The following is a 13690-nucleotide window of genomic DNA, read 5'->3' on the forward strand; positions in this document are numbered from 1 at the left end:
ATTGCAATGCTTATGGGGCCCATATGAAAGCTTTTTGTTATAATGCCAAACATATCTTGTACATGTCTTGTTATAACAAGACAACAAAGCTGAGAAGATTTTCAGATGTAAGAAGAAATATAAGGTCTATAAGCTGGTGTGTTGTTATAACAAAAACACAGGAAAATTTTCTTATGCTGATATAACTGACTTTTTTGTTGTTGTTGTCTTCATTCAATAAGAAAACATACAGAGATGTCACATGCATTTGTTGTTTGGCATTACCTGTCAGTGGGAGCCAACATGCTATTTTATTATTATTGTTAGTGTTATTAGTAGTATTTAATTATTGATGTATGTTGATTCAGTCATACTCAATAAAAACGGAGTTAGGCGTTACTATACAGCTAAAAGTGAAGTAAATACAAGTAGCTGGAGGACAGTGCAACCATACTGTCACATACACACGTGCTCCAATATTATCGAGCAATGCATTCTGGGACATCAAAATGGAGTTCTTGCTCCGGGACTCGTCTGCTATGTCCTGTGTTATGTAGCCGTCCACTGTCGTTAACAGGCGAAGCAGCCACTTCATTTCCACTCCAGCGACAATGTACAATATGGGGGCTTTGTGTTTAGCTCGGGGGGCGTTCACGTCCGCCGGTTGTCTCGGAGTTTACGCCAGAAAGTACACCGGTCGGTATGTGTGCGTAACCTTTTTCTCCGGTGTTTCAGCTCAAGCCGGGGTCCGTGTGAAGAGTTACAGCCAGTCCACCGGTAACGGGAGAGATGTCCCCGGACAGTTTGTGTGCTATCGCCTTCCTCACAGGACCTTGCTGAAAATCCAGGGAGAAGAAACAAGCCCGTTTCTCCAGGGGATTATAACCAATGACATGGAGCAGCTGGACGAGCCAGGACACACAGCCATGTACTCACACATGTTAAATGTACAAGGGAGGACACTGTATGATATCATGTTGTACAGGTACAGTACACTTCATTGTGCCGTTTAAACGCTCGCATGTACAGGTTTTCAGCAAACGCGAGGGTGTGGCTACTTATCTTGTAAGCAGCTGCTGGCAGCACAGTCTGGCTAAAACAGTTAAGTACAACCAGTCTCTTAAGTTTAAGCTTTCTTGTCCAGGTCGCTTTAAACTGAGATACATTTATTCCACAGTCCTACAGGGAGGTAATTCAAATGGGAAAAATAACTAACTTTGCCAGCTAGTTTGTTGTACTCTCAAAATATGGACTTGTTTTACATTAGATATACAAAAATGGATTACCTTTCTTTAGTTTTGTCTTAATTATTTTCTAGAACAGTAGATACATGCATTAAAACTAAAAATGTAATGACGTCCGTGTGCCTGGCAGCTACATATCCCTAACTGATCTCCTGATTTGAACCTGTGAACTTTACCCTTCCCCTGTTATGTTTCAATAGCCAAATAAAGGAAGTGAAATCCTGCCAAAATGCCATTTCATTGAGGCTATGAAACAGTTTTTTGTTTTTGCATTGCATTGCTGGAGCAGCTATTTGTGAATAAACTTACCTAATCTATAAAGTTGTATGCAGAAGTTTGGGCACCCCCACAAATAACAATATTTTGGCCTGGTGTGCAGCCTCTCTACGACATGGGACATAAAATACAATATTTTCAGCAGACATGAATCATTTTTGTTCAGAGGACAACTTTATCATTTTTAAGACTTTGCTGACATAATGTATCTCCCATCATAGCTCCACCCAAGGTCCCATCTAATCAGCCAACATGCATGGGTGCATAAAATCAAAAAATCATTAACTGAAAACGGCCAGGCATATTAAAAAAAGTGTGTATAATAAGTTCAAAGTGTTCACCATGAAACTATGTTGTTGCGTCATCATAAAATAACTCCTCCAATTAACTGATTGGATAGTTTCGTTGGTGGATTTTCTTTTTTTACGAGGCACTTCTAAACTTGCTGTCTTTCCTTTCAGTCTGAAAGAAGCCGATGAAAGACCTGGTGTTTTCCTCGAGTTTGACTCCACGGTTAAGGACTCGATCTTGAGACATTTGAAGATGTACAAGATCCGCAGAAAGGTCAACATAAACACCTGTCCGGAGCTCTCTGTATGGGCAGTGCTGCCCAAGGAAAAGAACACAGGTCAAGAGGCCAGTAAACCAGAGCTCTCCTCCCCAGACAAAGCTCTGGTATGGGAGACTGATCCTCGAACTCAGGAAATGGGCTGGAGATTGGTGGTGAACAGTCAAGTTGACCCCGTGGATATCATTGCATCATGCCAGACAGGTGACACACAAGAGTATCACAGACATCGCTATGCAATAGGTAAGACCAGCTAGTGTGTTGGATTACATGCAGTTTGTATTAAAAGAGAAATGGGACAAGAAGTGAAGATTTGTACGCACATGTGCTCTTGACATTGTTTGACAAGTTTTGTTTCCTCTGCTGTCACTGTTGTCTAGGACTTCCCGAGGGAGTGAAGGACCTTCCCCCCGGGGTGGCGCTACCACTAGAGTCAAATCTTGTCTACATGCAGGGGATCAGCTTTAGCAAGGGCTGTTACATTGGTCAGGAGCTCACAGCCAGGACTCATCACACTGGGGTGGTTCGGAAACGCCTGATGCCAGTACGCTTGTCAGCTCCAGTCCAAGACCTGGAGGAAGGAGCTGCGCTGCAAACTCAGTCAGGAAAGCCAGCTGGGAAGCACCGAGCAGGGGTTGGAGAGCTCGGTCTGAGCCTTATCCGCATGGCTCATGCCAAAGAGGTGTTGGCGCTCAAATCTTCTGACGACGCTGCAGTGACACTTGAGGCCTCTGTGCCAGACTGGTGGCCTAAAGACGTGTAAATCAACTGAAGAGGAGGATGTTTCATAGTTCCCTCAAATGTGACATATATCACATCTGACAGACTTACACAGAACCCCGAAGTACAGTATGTTACACTGTCATTGCTTTACAGCTGTGTGGCACTAATCCATATTTGTGAGTATTTTTGTTTGCAATAAAGCCTACTTTTAGAGTGATTGTTCCCAAATTGTAAAGTATTATTTACCACAGAATGATTTTATTTAACAGATCTGTTCCAGCATTATACAACACGATATACCAACTGTGATATGGTGTTGGTTTGTTTTTGAATAAAGATGCAAAATAGCAAAACAAAGCCTCAGTCTACTTGTGTATTTTTCTTTTTTTTTATTCATCCACTTTATCGTTCAGTGCAAAAACAAATTCCAAACATTCACAAGCAACATTTGAGACTGCAGTTCAACTCAGACCAAAGGCATAATAACACCTTTATCATCATCTTTTTTTCTAACGGTACAAATTGGCACTTTTCATTCAAGCTATTTCCAGGTGATTATTAATATTGTTGGGACACCACTGAACATCTTATTCCTGATAAAGGAGATGCTGCCCTCTTGTGGATTGTATGGTGTCCCGGATTTGCTGTAACATGGTTTCTGGCTGCAAAGTCAAAGCTGAATGATCGAGTCGCTTAAAGTCTTCATTGCAGAGTAGGCACTCAATTATGTGAGCCACCCTTTGTAGGTCAAAGGCAGCATGGTAAGGTCCAAGTGTGGTGAGGGTCTCTGAGAGATGTCGTGGGTATTCAGAGGAATCCCCAGAGGAACAAGCATTCAGGAAAGCCATTCGGTTGTCAGCAAGGATTTTCAGGAACGAGGCAAACTCCCCATAGTTGATACCAGAGCAGGCCTTCATGATGACCTGACAAGTAAATTAACAATAACTTCACATTTGATATTGGAGACATTGATGGTAACAGCATATTTCTTGAAAGCATGCAGGCCAAACAGTCTTATCCCGGACATACCTGGCAGTGCTGATGCCAAGAGTCCATAGTGTTTCTCCACTCATTTATCTCTTTTTGAACGGACGATAGCTCATTCTGGAGGAACTGCCACATGATGTCTATGTTGCAGCCATTCAACCAGTTATGATTAATAGAAATGGTGTCCTCCTGTTAAGACAAGCATTAAAGAGAGAATTCCTATGTCAGAGATGTATAATATGTCCTTCGGTACATGTTTTTACTCTGACCTTTACAGTTCTTACCAGATTATAAACTTGATGGTGCCAGCCACTGGGCACAAAAATAATTTCACCTGCCTCTTGAATAATTTCAAGAGGTTGACAGACTTCTTCAGAGTGTGGGAAAAGGCCCGTGTCTCGAAGTTCAGCTGACGTCACATCGTAAGGGAGGTTGCCGTGAGTGTCTCGTAAAAACTCCTCCTGACCCGGAGGATACAGGAGCCACTTCTTCCTGCCACAGATGTTTGCAGACCAGCTGTAGGAGCGGAACACGTCAGCGTGGAACGGGGTCCTGGTGACCAGAAAATGCATCAGATTGTCTTCAAAATCCTAAACTAGTTTGCACTATAATAATAAACCTATTGATATGATTTTGAAAATTTAAAAAAAAAAAGCTATTATTGTGTTTTGCCAACATTATGCTACATTTTTCCTACCATGAGCCTTTGGGTCCCATGTAGACAAACCGGTAGTCATCCACCTCAAGAGTATCCCAGTATTCATTAAGCCAGTCAGAAGAAAAGAAGACCGGTGTGGTGTAAACATTGTGTTCTGGAAAGTCCCTGTTGAACAATAATATGCAATTAATCATGGGTCGTTACACAAATTGTGCTGTGAGACAAAAAGTGCTTCTGAATTAGCATTCATTTCACCTTGACATGTGCCAGTCTTTGAGATAGAGACATCCTTTGGGCGACGAGTGGCCATTTTGAATGTATTCCTTCCAGTAGTGTATAAACTCTTTGAAAGGCATCACCTGTTTAGGGTTAGCATTGTACTCCTTTGCATTGCAGTTTGCAACAGGAACAGGAGTCTCCTCTGTGGTAAACAACAAATAAACTATCTTTATTCAGTACATGACACCAGCCATTGCAACAGCTGCATAATGATGTATGGTAGTTAGTTAACACATTAGTAATAAGCAGGGGTGGGTGGGGGGTGAACCCAAGTAAACTCAGTTTGTCCAACTCTCTTTTCAGATCAACTGTGTCAAACTAGTTCACCCACAGTTTACCCACCTCTGTATTCCCCACTACAACCATCTAGTAACAGTATTTACCAAACTCTTGCAGCAGCTTCTGGAAATTAGGCTTCCCCTCCTCAGACACCCACTGCTTTCTACACTTCCAGTCCTCTGTAAACCTTCTTGAAAACATACACGGGTGATTGGGAAGCAAGTATTTCTTGAAAAACTTAGAATAGCTCAGCTCCTTGTCGATGTAATCTACAAAATGCGAAGACCAGAACTGTTCATAGGACTGTCTTGGTATTTTGACCAGGCTGCAGCAGTTACGGTACGCCTCCCTGTCCATGATGGTAAACAGGACCTCGGCTAGCCAGTTAGCGAGCTTAGCTGTCACCGTTTGGACAGCGAGAAAACGGTGAGGGAAAGCTGGCGGGTCGATTGATTTGACATTACATAGCGCACATCTTTTCACTTTCGCTAATAAACTTAGGCTATATTAGGCTAGACGACTAGCATTATGCTAAAACGTATTTCTTTCTGTTTTTCTTGACAACAGGTCGCTGCATATGACTCCATCCCGAAGATTGCAGGTTACGGCTCCGGAACGAGGCACACATACAACACTGCCACTGCCTTACGTTATATTAACATTTTAATTTATTTAATGCTAATACTGCACGCTATCGCAGCTCATTCAGAATCCGCCGTACCTAGCTAACAATACTTATTTATCCCAAAACCTTATCGTGAAAGCCTTTTTTTTTTTTTTTGACAGCACAATTTTCAAGTCGGACAGTAAATACAGCCGTGCTCGAGCGTGACGTCACTTCCGTGATAAACACCACTGATTCGGAGAACAGTATGTGGTAACGTAATGCTCAGCACAACCAGGTAGTGTTTTCAATTAATGTGGCGTGGGGCGACTATATATTTATATCTTTTTTTACCACGAGGGAGTGACACACGCTCAGAGCGGTTATAACGCTATAGTGACGCACTGGTAATGCGGTCAGTCGGGTAGAAAGGTCGCTCCTCCACAGCTGAAGCTGCCAGTGTGAACGCCTCAGCTGATCTCATCTGCTGCTTGGATCCCTCATCACATTCTGCAGAGAGTGTACTCAGTATCAGGACACAGAGGTCACTCTTTACAGCGTCCTTGTGATTATGAACTGTAGATGAACACCAGTGTGCTGTGTGCATGGTATATATTTGATATTGAAGCCTTGTTTGTCCTTCTAGGTGAATAAGTGTAGCTCCTTCCAAAATGAGCCGGGACGTCCCAATCCACAGCTGGCCCGGCTCCTATTACATCAACAGTGAGAAGCGGTGGGAGAGCGGCACCCTGTCTCTCACCAGGACCATGGTGCGCTTTGTCTCTAATCAGAGGAAGGAGAGTCTTGCCAGCTTCCGTCTCTCCAGGATCATGGAGATCAAGATGGAGTCATCCAGTTTCATTTTTAGCACTCTTACAGTGCTTGAAGAGGGCAATGTGAAACACTGGTTTGGCTCCCTTAAGCCCAACAGGGTGGTGGTTTATAACGTGTTAGAGCATTTCTGGAGAGAACGCCTTCTGTCCCCCGGCTCAGAGCCCCGTGGGGCTGAATGTCAACCCTCTAAAGGCAGAGAGCTGATCAACCTGGTGGCTGGGGCCCAGAGGAGACTGGAGGACACCGGCATAGTCATCAGCCACCAAGGAGAGCAGTTTGACGATATGATGCAGGGACTGGAGAAGATTGACTCAGACCTGGGCGTGGCTGATAAGTAATTATCTAAATATTACCTGACTCGATGATATTATTCCTTTTTATTTCTTTGCCATTCTTGTTCATGCTTTATTCTTATACTGTTGACAGCTATAACTAAGTAGTTGCAATACAAAACCAGGCCTACTATCATAATGAAACACGTCGTACACACTGAATTCTTCCATTCCTTTTGTGCTGTGTTGCAGACTTTTGTCTGAGCTGGAGACTCCCGCCTGGTGGCCTTTTGGTAAACTCCCATGGAAAGCTCAGCAGGAAGCTAAGGCCGAGGACGCTGCAAGAGCTGCTGCTGCTGCTGCTGCTGCAGCTGGCAGAGGGTCCGGTAGAAATAAGGTGATCACAAGCATCCCAGCTGTAGTGACCAGAGGTGGGGACTCGGACCTAAAACCCGGATGCTTGTTGGTGCTGGTGTCCTCACTGGAGGTGCGAGACACAAACTGCCAACTCCTTCACCGCTTTGAACGAAATGAAATCGACGAAATCAGGGTCCACAGTCCTTATGAGATCACTGTTAAACAGCGGTTTATTGGGAAGCCAGATATATGCTACAGGTTCCTGTCTGCCAAGATGCCAGAGGCAATGTGTGTGTTAGAGATGCAGCACAAGAAGAAGGTGGAGTTCACTAGTGAATACGCTGCTTTCAGGGCAACTCCAGTTTCATCTCCATGTGACACAGAGGGGCCAAACTGGAATGAAGGTAAGTCATGGATAATGTAAATAAAGGCTTTTTTTCCCTGTTTCCATGTCTAGTATAAAATTGACCACTAAGTGGCAGTAAAGGTCTATGTTTCCACCTCTGTATATTTATAGGTGTGTAGCCACATGTGAAAACATTTCATCCACATGACTCTTGGACATGGTTATTGGTGTGTCTCCTTGCCAGAGATGTGTTTTGATGAGTCACTTCATCCTGATTGCCTCAGTTGTCGTACTTTGAGTTTACTGTCTGGTTTCCTCATAAACAACATATGCACTTTTTCACCATCTCCACCCATGGAGTCAGGTTTGCAACAGAAGTGCCAAGACACAGAGCTCCCACTGGAGGTCCCAGCAGGAGATCTGTCCCAGTTGCAGGTGCATGTCCTCCAGCCATCTGTCAGTCAGGCTGAGGCCCAGGAACTCAAACAGGTGAGACCTGTGTGTGAATATATGACTTGCACCATTGTGGCATTTTTATTTTTCATATTTGTATTTATATTATAGTAAGTAATGGTTGGTTTTTGTAACATGTATTTTGATAGTTCCATTTCAAACCACAATTCACCATAATGATTATTATTTTTCATCCTGTGTGTTTAAAATGTTATTTAGTGAGACCACAAACCAGAGTCCATCCTGGTTTTAAGAGAGGAAAAGAAACCTGTTCAGTCATTTGGTCAGACTTTATGTCTTTCCATTCAGAACACTGAGAAATGTTACAGACATAGTCTGTGGTGGCAAGAACTATACAGTGACGCAAATCCAAACCTACGATTCAGACAATTCTTTGTGTTTGACACACTATTCCAGGTAGCTTAGAATAAGCTATTTCATGCAAAACCTCTTTAGTAAACTACTTGTTTTTGTTAAATCATGCTTAGATACACATTACATAATGGTATTTAGACTAAAAAAGGAATGTACACTTGATGAAGTGACACCAAGGCTCTACGGTTTAGTATATTAAAGCTTACTTTATGTAAGTGGCAAACAAAGGAATCTAAACACCTCCAACACGGAATTAACAAAACCATCATTACAATAACTGTTACAAGGGTGGGACATATCAGGGTGAATGCCAGTCAGAACTATAACCCAACAGATAGCGGGTTTCTGAGGCCGAGGTCCAGTGTGTAGGATTTAGTGGCATTTAGCGGTATAGTTCACTCTCCCTTTCCGAGTGTGAAACAGAAACTACGGTGGCTGTGAAACATGCAAAAAAGGCCATATGTAGTGCCAGTGTTTGGTTTGTCCATTGTGGGTTACTACATAAACACAAGGGTCACCATAGAAGGCAACCTGTGTCATCTGTAGATGAAAATGGCTCATTCTAAGTTAACGATTCTTATTTTCAGGTGATTATACACAAATTAGAACATACCTATGAATATTATATTCCATTTCTGCCAATAGATCCTCCTAAATGTTACATAAGCTCATATCAGCCAGGCAATTTATCGGTCTGGCTCTAATTAGAGTTATTTGTTAGCTATAAAAGATATTCAGCTATCTTTTATGTGTGAGTTAAGAAAGCAACATGAGACATTTGTATCCACTTTACAGACACTTTAATAGAAAACTGGTTAATAATTATTATTAATATGTCGAAGACAGCAGCCGAAAAAATATTTCTCAGACAGAAAAACTACAAATTTCATGACAAAGAGGCATAGCAGTCACAAGTTTGAATTTATAAATAAGGATATGATCGACATGTACAGTATTTTAGAGATGAAGTCTGGGCACTCGCTTGCAGCCTTACCCACCTTTGTTGCAGTATTTTCCTTTGTAGATTAGTTACTTATAAGAACTACTTTATGATGTATTATTTTGTCTACCCACTGCATAAATCATATCTCAAATGAGGCATTGTTAACACTTCATACCTAATATTTAGTTAATTATTGTACATAGTAGCAATGTACTGTGTTTCACTGTTGTTTTTGTCTATATAATCATTTTCCAAACAAATTTATCATAGCAATAATAGCATTGGGCCAGTCATGCAGGTTGGCTTGTCTATTGTGTTTATAAGTGGCATATTGTCTACAGCTGATAATGGTTCAGACTTCAAAGGCTTCCAATTTGGACTTAATGCTATGCTTCTGTACACACCCTACTCTTAATGTTATTCATGTCCAGATTAGAATCTACAGTGGGGCAACTTGTACAGAGCGTCACTCAGTCTGTCCTAAGTGCTTTTAGCAAATATTCCCCTTTGTCTGAACATTTTAATACGAGTATTATTGTTTCAGGCTGTAAATTCCTACTTCTTAACAGTACAAACTAGCTCACTCATAAGAAGGATAAAGCATTTTTTAGATTTCATGTACTGTATTGTAGGCTTGAAATTACATCACTCATGCACAAGACACTAGGAATTTTAGCTCATGTATTTTTTCTATTAGTTCTAGCCTAAATGTTTAATTTTAGGGGGTTCTACATGACTTAAATCCTCTAACCATTGTATAAGCAGCAGCTAAAAATATTCATTTTCTGTGTTTTTCTATGACACACCAAAACTCCTGTTAATGTTAACTGCAAGGTGTGATTCAGTCATGTTCTCCCAGTTGAAATTGTAAAGTCACAGACCTGAGTGAGTGAATACAGTTGTTCCACAGTGTGTATTGACATACTATCTGTTTTTCAAACTGCTGTCTGGAGCTGTTTCTGTGCTCAGTTGCAATGTCCGTGTGTACCTGCCAGTGAAAACTGACATAATGTCAATGTGTGTGTGCCTGTGTGAGAGAGAGAGAGACAAAGAGAGAGCGAGAGAGAGCGCATGTGTAGCATAACATAATATTAGTTTAGAAACCATGGTGGTGGGGTTTGGAGGAGTGTTTATTAGGTTTTGCTTGGCACATCACCGTATATTTAAGTAGTTCCATCAACCATAACACACACAGTTGTTGGACTATGGAGATGTAGTCACAGTATTCCTTAAACCCACTAAGAGCAGAAAACAGTATTGTATGATATCAGTGATCCCAGGAGATAAGCCACAACTTCTTTCTGAATGTCCTCTAAAGTTTCATATACTGCATAATATGAAATATTATCATATATCTGCCTTGTTGCTCTTATTGCATCATGATTGGTGTTGAACTGTAAAGTTTCTTTCTCATGTGCGGACACTGAACAGCAGGCTATTGCCTTTGTTGCCAAAAGGAGAAGAAAAAAAACTGTTATTAAATGAAAATGTCACTCTCATCTACTCCTCATTCTCTGTTTCACTAACACACTCGCTTTCTAACTCATTCACCCCATCTTTACACCTCTGCACATATGCTCCACATGTTCCACCCTGCAACTGCTCACCAGTTATCTGTGGGTTTCAGTATTTAATCTTCTTTTATTTGTGTCTTGCTCCTTAGTTGTCAGCGTTCACTGGGGGCTGGTGTATAATTACTTGAACAAATGAGTGTGTGTAAGTATTGGATTCTGTGTGTGTGTTTGCAGATGCTAATGCAGCTGAAGAACCTTGCCCTGGAGGCAGAGACAGAGCTGGAACGGCAGGACGAGGTTCTGGACGTCCTGACCAACTCCACTGACCGAGCCACCATGCACATAGAGAAGCACACCTGCCGCATGAAGAGACTGCTGTAGCTCTGACAGTCCAGCAGACACATGTGGTGCAACCAGATTCTTCCTTAGGAATACACTGTAAGCTTCCTCATTGTCCTCACTGGATTGGTACAGTGTGAGAGCACACAGCAGTAGGGACTTGAATATACTCTTAATGGTTCAGAGGATTTTTGTTGAATTTGATGGAATATTCATATAATCACATTGGTTCAAGTGTCAGTGATTTCTGGGGAGAAAGCAGCAATGTTTGCTAAAGATGTTTGTGTGATTATGTCTTTTAAAATGACTCTAAACAATGTTTTTTTCTGTTATGTGTCTTATGTGGGCTCATACATTTTGACATAAGTTTTAATTGTGCAATATAAATTTGCCATTATTTTGTTTGGCTGAGATAAATGAGCCCTCTGAATGTGCATCCTGCAGCATTTAGCAGCTGTGTCTAGCATGGTTAGCACAATCGGTTCAGTGTCCAGGTTCAGTGCCTGGTAGTGGTGCTTACGGCTTGGCTCAGCAGATTCAGTTTGTGGTAGGAAGCCAGTGAGGGATTACGTCTTTGTCGGTGCACAGATGACTCCTACTGATTGGTCGTGGCACCTGAGTGGGATTTGGGGGAATAGCATGAATCCTCCTGGCATGTCATGCCCTCATAGTGAAGCAGGCAGGTGGCAGACAGCAATGACAACCACTGCAGTAAAGGGCAAAATGGACATTTGAAATGCGACAAAGAAAATAACTAGTCTATTTATTCACGCTGCACATGCTCATTTAAAACAAACTGCATGTTTTCATTGGTTTTACTTGCAAGACTGATTTGGTCATGACCCGCCCTACACTGCCTCTGATTGGCTTACCCTGACATTTTTACCCTAACCCTAACCTATCTCACTCTTATGCCTAAACCATAACAACCAAACCAATGAGTACTACAATCAAAGGCAGAGAAGGGGTCATGACTTACCTGCCCTCGGAAAAAATAGTTTTGCGCTGGGTGAACAGGTTTTCCACTAACAGTAATAGACTGACAGAAGATGACAGATGTGTTTCAGTGTCATCCCAGTAATATCCATGTTTCTGATGATGTACTGCCAATCTTCCTTTTTATAACTATCTCTGTCCTGATTGATGACTTGTCTCACTCAGGTCCTAGGTGTCACTTATTCTCTTTACACGGTTTCCCTGTGGCTTAATGTTGCATGTCTCAATATTACTGCTTTGTATTGCATCAAGTGCCCCATCAATATCAATATACTATATGGCAGAAGACTGTAAATGTGCAACTAAGTTCTGGGACAAAATAGAAAACACCCTTTCTTTGTTTTTAAATGATATAATACTCCAAGGTCTACATATACTGTATATGTCTTCCTTAGAATGGTAGTATTCTAAATCTGTATAATCTGTAAATAACTGACACATGTATTGTAATTCTGTGATATTATTGTGGTTTGCTATCATTGTGAACATGCAATTGACTGTCAGTTAACTTAAAATATCTTTATCATGTTTTTAAAATTATGATTTCAGTGCTCTATACATGTTTCTTTTTGCTGATGATATCACATTTACCTTGACAGAATATACTGATACAAATAGACAGTTAGCTCTAAATATACATTGAAAAATGCACCTGCATCTTTCGTAGCAAACAAATGAATGAATAAAGCAACACTTTATTGGAAGCATTGAAATGAATTTCAGCTTGCAAGTCATCCTTGAATGCATATTATTTGCAATGAAATACAACAAAAATCTCAAATATTACTGATAAAGCTGAGATCATTAGTTTGTTCATTCAGATACTTTTGTTGGTTTAAATTTGCTATAATCAAATTTATTATATATTAACAATGGGTCAAGTAATGAATGTGTATGTGAATTGTGTCAGTCGCAATGACAAACCCACAGTTCTGACCAGACATCAGTTCCCCTCGGGTCTGCAGAACAGTTTAGCATCTTTGAGCTCATTGTTTTGGTGCACTCCACACTCTCATCAGCATTTCAATCTGCAGCTGTTTATGAATCCACTAGCTTCTGAGCGCCAAACAACAGACAGACAAAGTTAGTGACTACCTCGTGAACACAGTGGGGCATTTAGCAGCTAAAGAGCCAGATATTCCCCTACAGGAGTTGGTAGAGAGCAAAACAGAACTTAAAGGAGGGCAAATATTGAACTCCATTTGAATTGTAGCTCAAAACGAATGATGCTGAATAACAGATTTGCAGCAGCATTTCAGAAGAAAGTTTGTAACCATTTTTTTTTTCTAAAATACACATTGTAAAGAGTATATTTATCCCCTAAACCTAAGGGCTAAGCATTAAACATCATCAATGGGCCTGAGTCTGAGTCAAGCGTTTGCAACATTCCTATTAAATGTTTCCATAATTACAAACTACAAAAACAATGCAACGAAACAGCCTTTGTTCTACAAGACATCATAAAAAATAGGTGTTGTTTTCACCCTCAGTTTTTCTTCTCTCTGTATATATAGAGAGCATATGGAGCTCACTAGTGGAGACATTTAGCTTTTGCAAACAATGAAATATGGGTTTTATCACCGTTTAACACCAGTTCGAGATGAGTGCCTTGGAAACATTTTTAAAGGCCAGATGAAGGTTTTGAACAACCAATTGACTGAAAT

At 41.2% G+C, this 13690-nt stretch overlaps 3 protein-coding genes across 6 annotated transcripts; 2 read left to right on the plus strand and 1 right to left on the minus strand.

Annotated features, from left to right (window-relative positions):
* Positions 1–439: 439 nt before the first annotated feature.
* Positions 440–3148, plus strand: iba57 (iron-sulfur cluster assembly factor IBA57). The gene is made up of 4 exons (XM_035670204.1): positions 440–592; positions 715–964; positions 1961–2310; positions 2448–3148. Exons 1-4 carry the CDS (start codon positions 469–471, stop codon positions 2828–2830), a joined length of 1107 nt encoding a protein of 368 aa, XP_035526097.1. The 5' UTR covers positions 440–468; the 3' UTR covers positions 2831–3148.
* Positions 3149–3164: 16 nt separating this feature from the next.
* On the minus strand, positions 3165–5749 carry jmjd4 (jumonji domain containing 4). Of its 2 annotated transcripts, none has more exons than XM_035670197.1 (6): positions 5098–5749; positions 4691–4856; positions 4475–4600; positions 4062–4293; positions 3820–3966; positions 3165–3713 (listed from the first exon to the last, which is right to left on the minus strand). In XM_035670197.1, exons 1-6 carry the CDS (start codon positions 5348–5350, stop codon positions 3378–3380), a joined length of 1260 nt encoding a protein of 419 aa, XP_035526090.1. In that variant the 5' UTR covers positions 5351–5749; the 3' UTR covers positions 3165–3377. The 2 variants fall into 2 exon arrangements, with proteins under 2 accessions (XP_035526090.1, XP_035526089.1); XM_035670196.1 differs by having other exon boundaries at positions 4062–4329; positions 5098–5743.
* A 95-nt stretch (positions 5750–5844) lies between these two features.
* snap47 (synaptosome associated protein 47) lies at positions 5845–12757 on the plus strand. Of its 3 annotated transcripts, none has more exons than XM_035670198.1 (5): positions 5845–6141; positions 6244–6765; positions 6956–7464; positions 7771–7895; positions 10926–11072. In XM_035670198.1, exons 2-5 carry the CDS (start codon positions 6269–6271, stop codon positions 11070–11072), a joined length of 1278 nt encoding a protein of 425 aa, XP_035526091.1. In that variant the 5' UTR covers positions 5845–6141; positions 6244–6268. The 3 variants fall into 3 exon arrangements, with proteins under 3 accessions (XP_035526091.1, XP_035526092.1, XP_035526093.1); XM_035670199.1 differs by having other exon boundaries at positions 5845–5895; XM_035670200.1 differs by lacking the exon at positions 5845–6141 and having other exon boundaries at positions 6269–6765; positions 10926–12757.
* The last annotated feature ends 933 nt before the right edge of the window (positions 12758–13690 follow it).

Source organism: Morone saxatilis, unplaced genomic scaffold, assembly GCF_004916995.1.
Source record: "Morone saxatilis isolate NCDOM2014 unplaced genomic scaffold, NCSU_SB_2.0 Contig23, whole genome shotgun sequence".
NCBI classification, from domain to species: domain Eukaryota; kingdom Metazoa; phylum Chordata; class Actinopteri; family Moronidae; genus Morone; species Morone saxatilis.

Excerpts from the sequence above, each read along its gene's own strand:
- iba57 (XM_035670204.1), top strand. The coding sequence starts at position 469 with ATGCATTCTGGGACATCAAAATGGAGTTCTTGCTCCGGGACTCGTCTG. Across the intron at positions 965-1,960 it reads TATGATATCATGTTGTACAG|TCTGAAAGAAGCCGATGAAA; the intron begins GTACAGTACACT and ends CTTTCCTTTCAG. Across the intron at positions 2,311-2,447 it reads CAGACATCGCTATGCAATAG|GACTTCCCGAGGGAGTGAAG; the intron begins GTAAGACCAGCT and ends ACTGTTGTCTAG.
- jmjd4 (XM_035670196.1), bottom strand. The coding sequence starts at position 5,350 with ATGGACAGGGAGGCGTACCGTAACTGCTGCAGCCTGGTCAAAATACCA. Across the intron at positions 4,330-4,474 it reads ATGGGACCCAAAGGCTCATG|GACCCCGTTCCACGCTGACG; the intron begins GTAGGAAAAATG and ends TCTGGTCACCAG. Across the intron at positions 3,967-4,061 it reads ACCATCAAGTTTATAATCTG|GAGGACACCATTTCTATTAA; the intron begins GTAAGAACTGTA and ends TTGTCTTAACAG.
- snap47 (XM_035670198.1), top strand. The coding sequence starts at position 6,269 with ATGAGCCGGGACGTCCCAATCCACAGCTGGCCCGGCTCCTATTACATC. Across the intron at positions 7,465-7,770 it reads GGGGCCAAACTGGAATGAAG|GTTTGCAACAGAAGTGCCAA; the intron begins GTAAGTCATGGA and ends CCATGGAGTCAG. Across the intron at positions 7,896-10,925 it reads AGGCCCAGGAACTCAAACAG|ATGCTAATGCAGCTGAAGAA; the intron begins GTGAGACCTGTG and ends GTGTGTTTGCAG.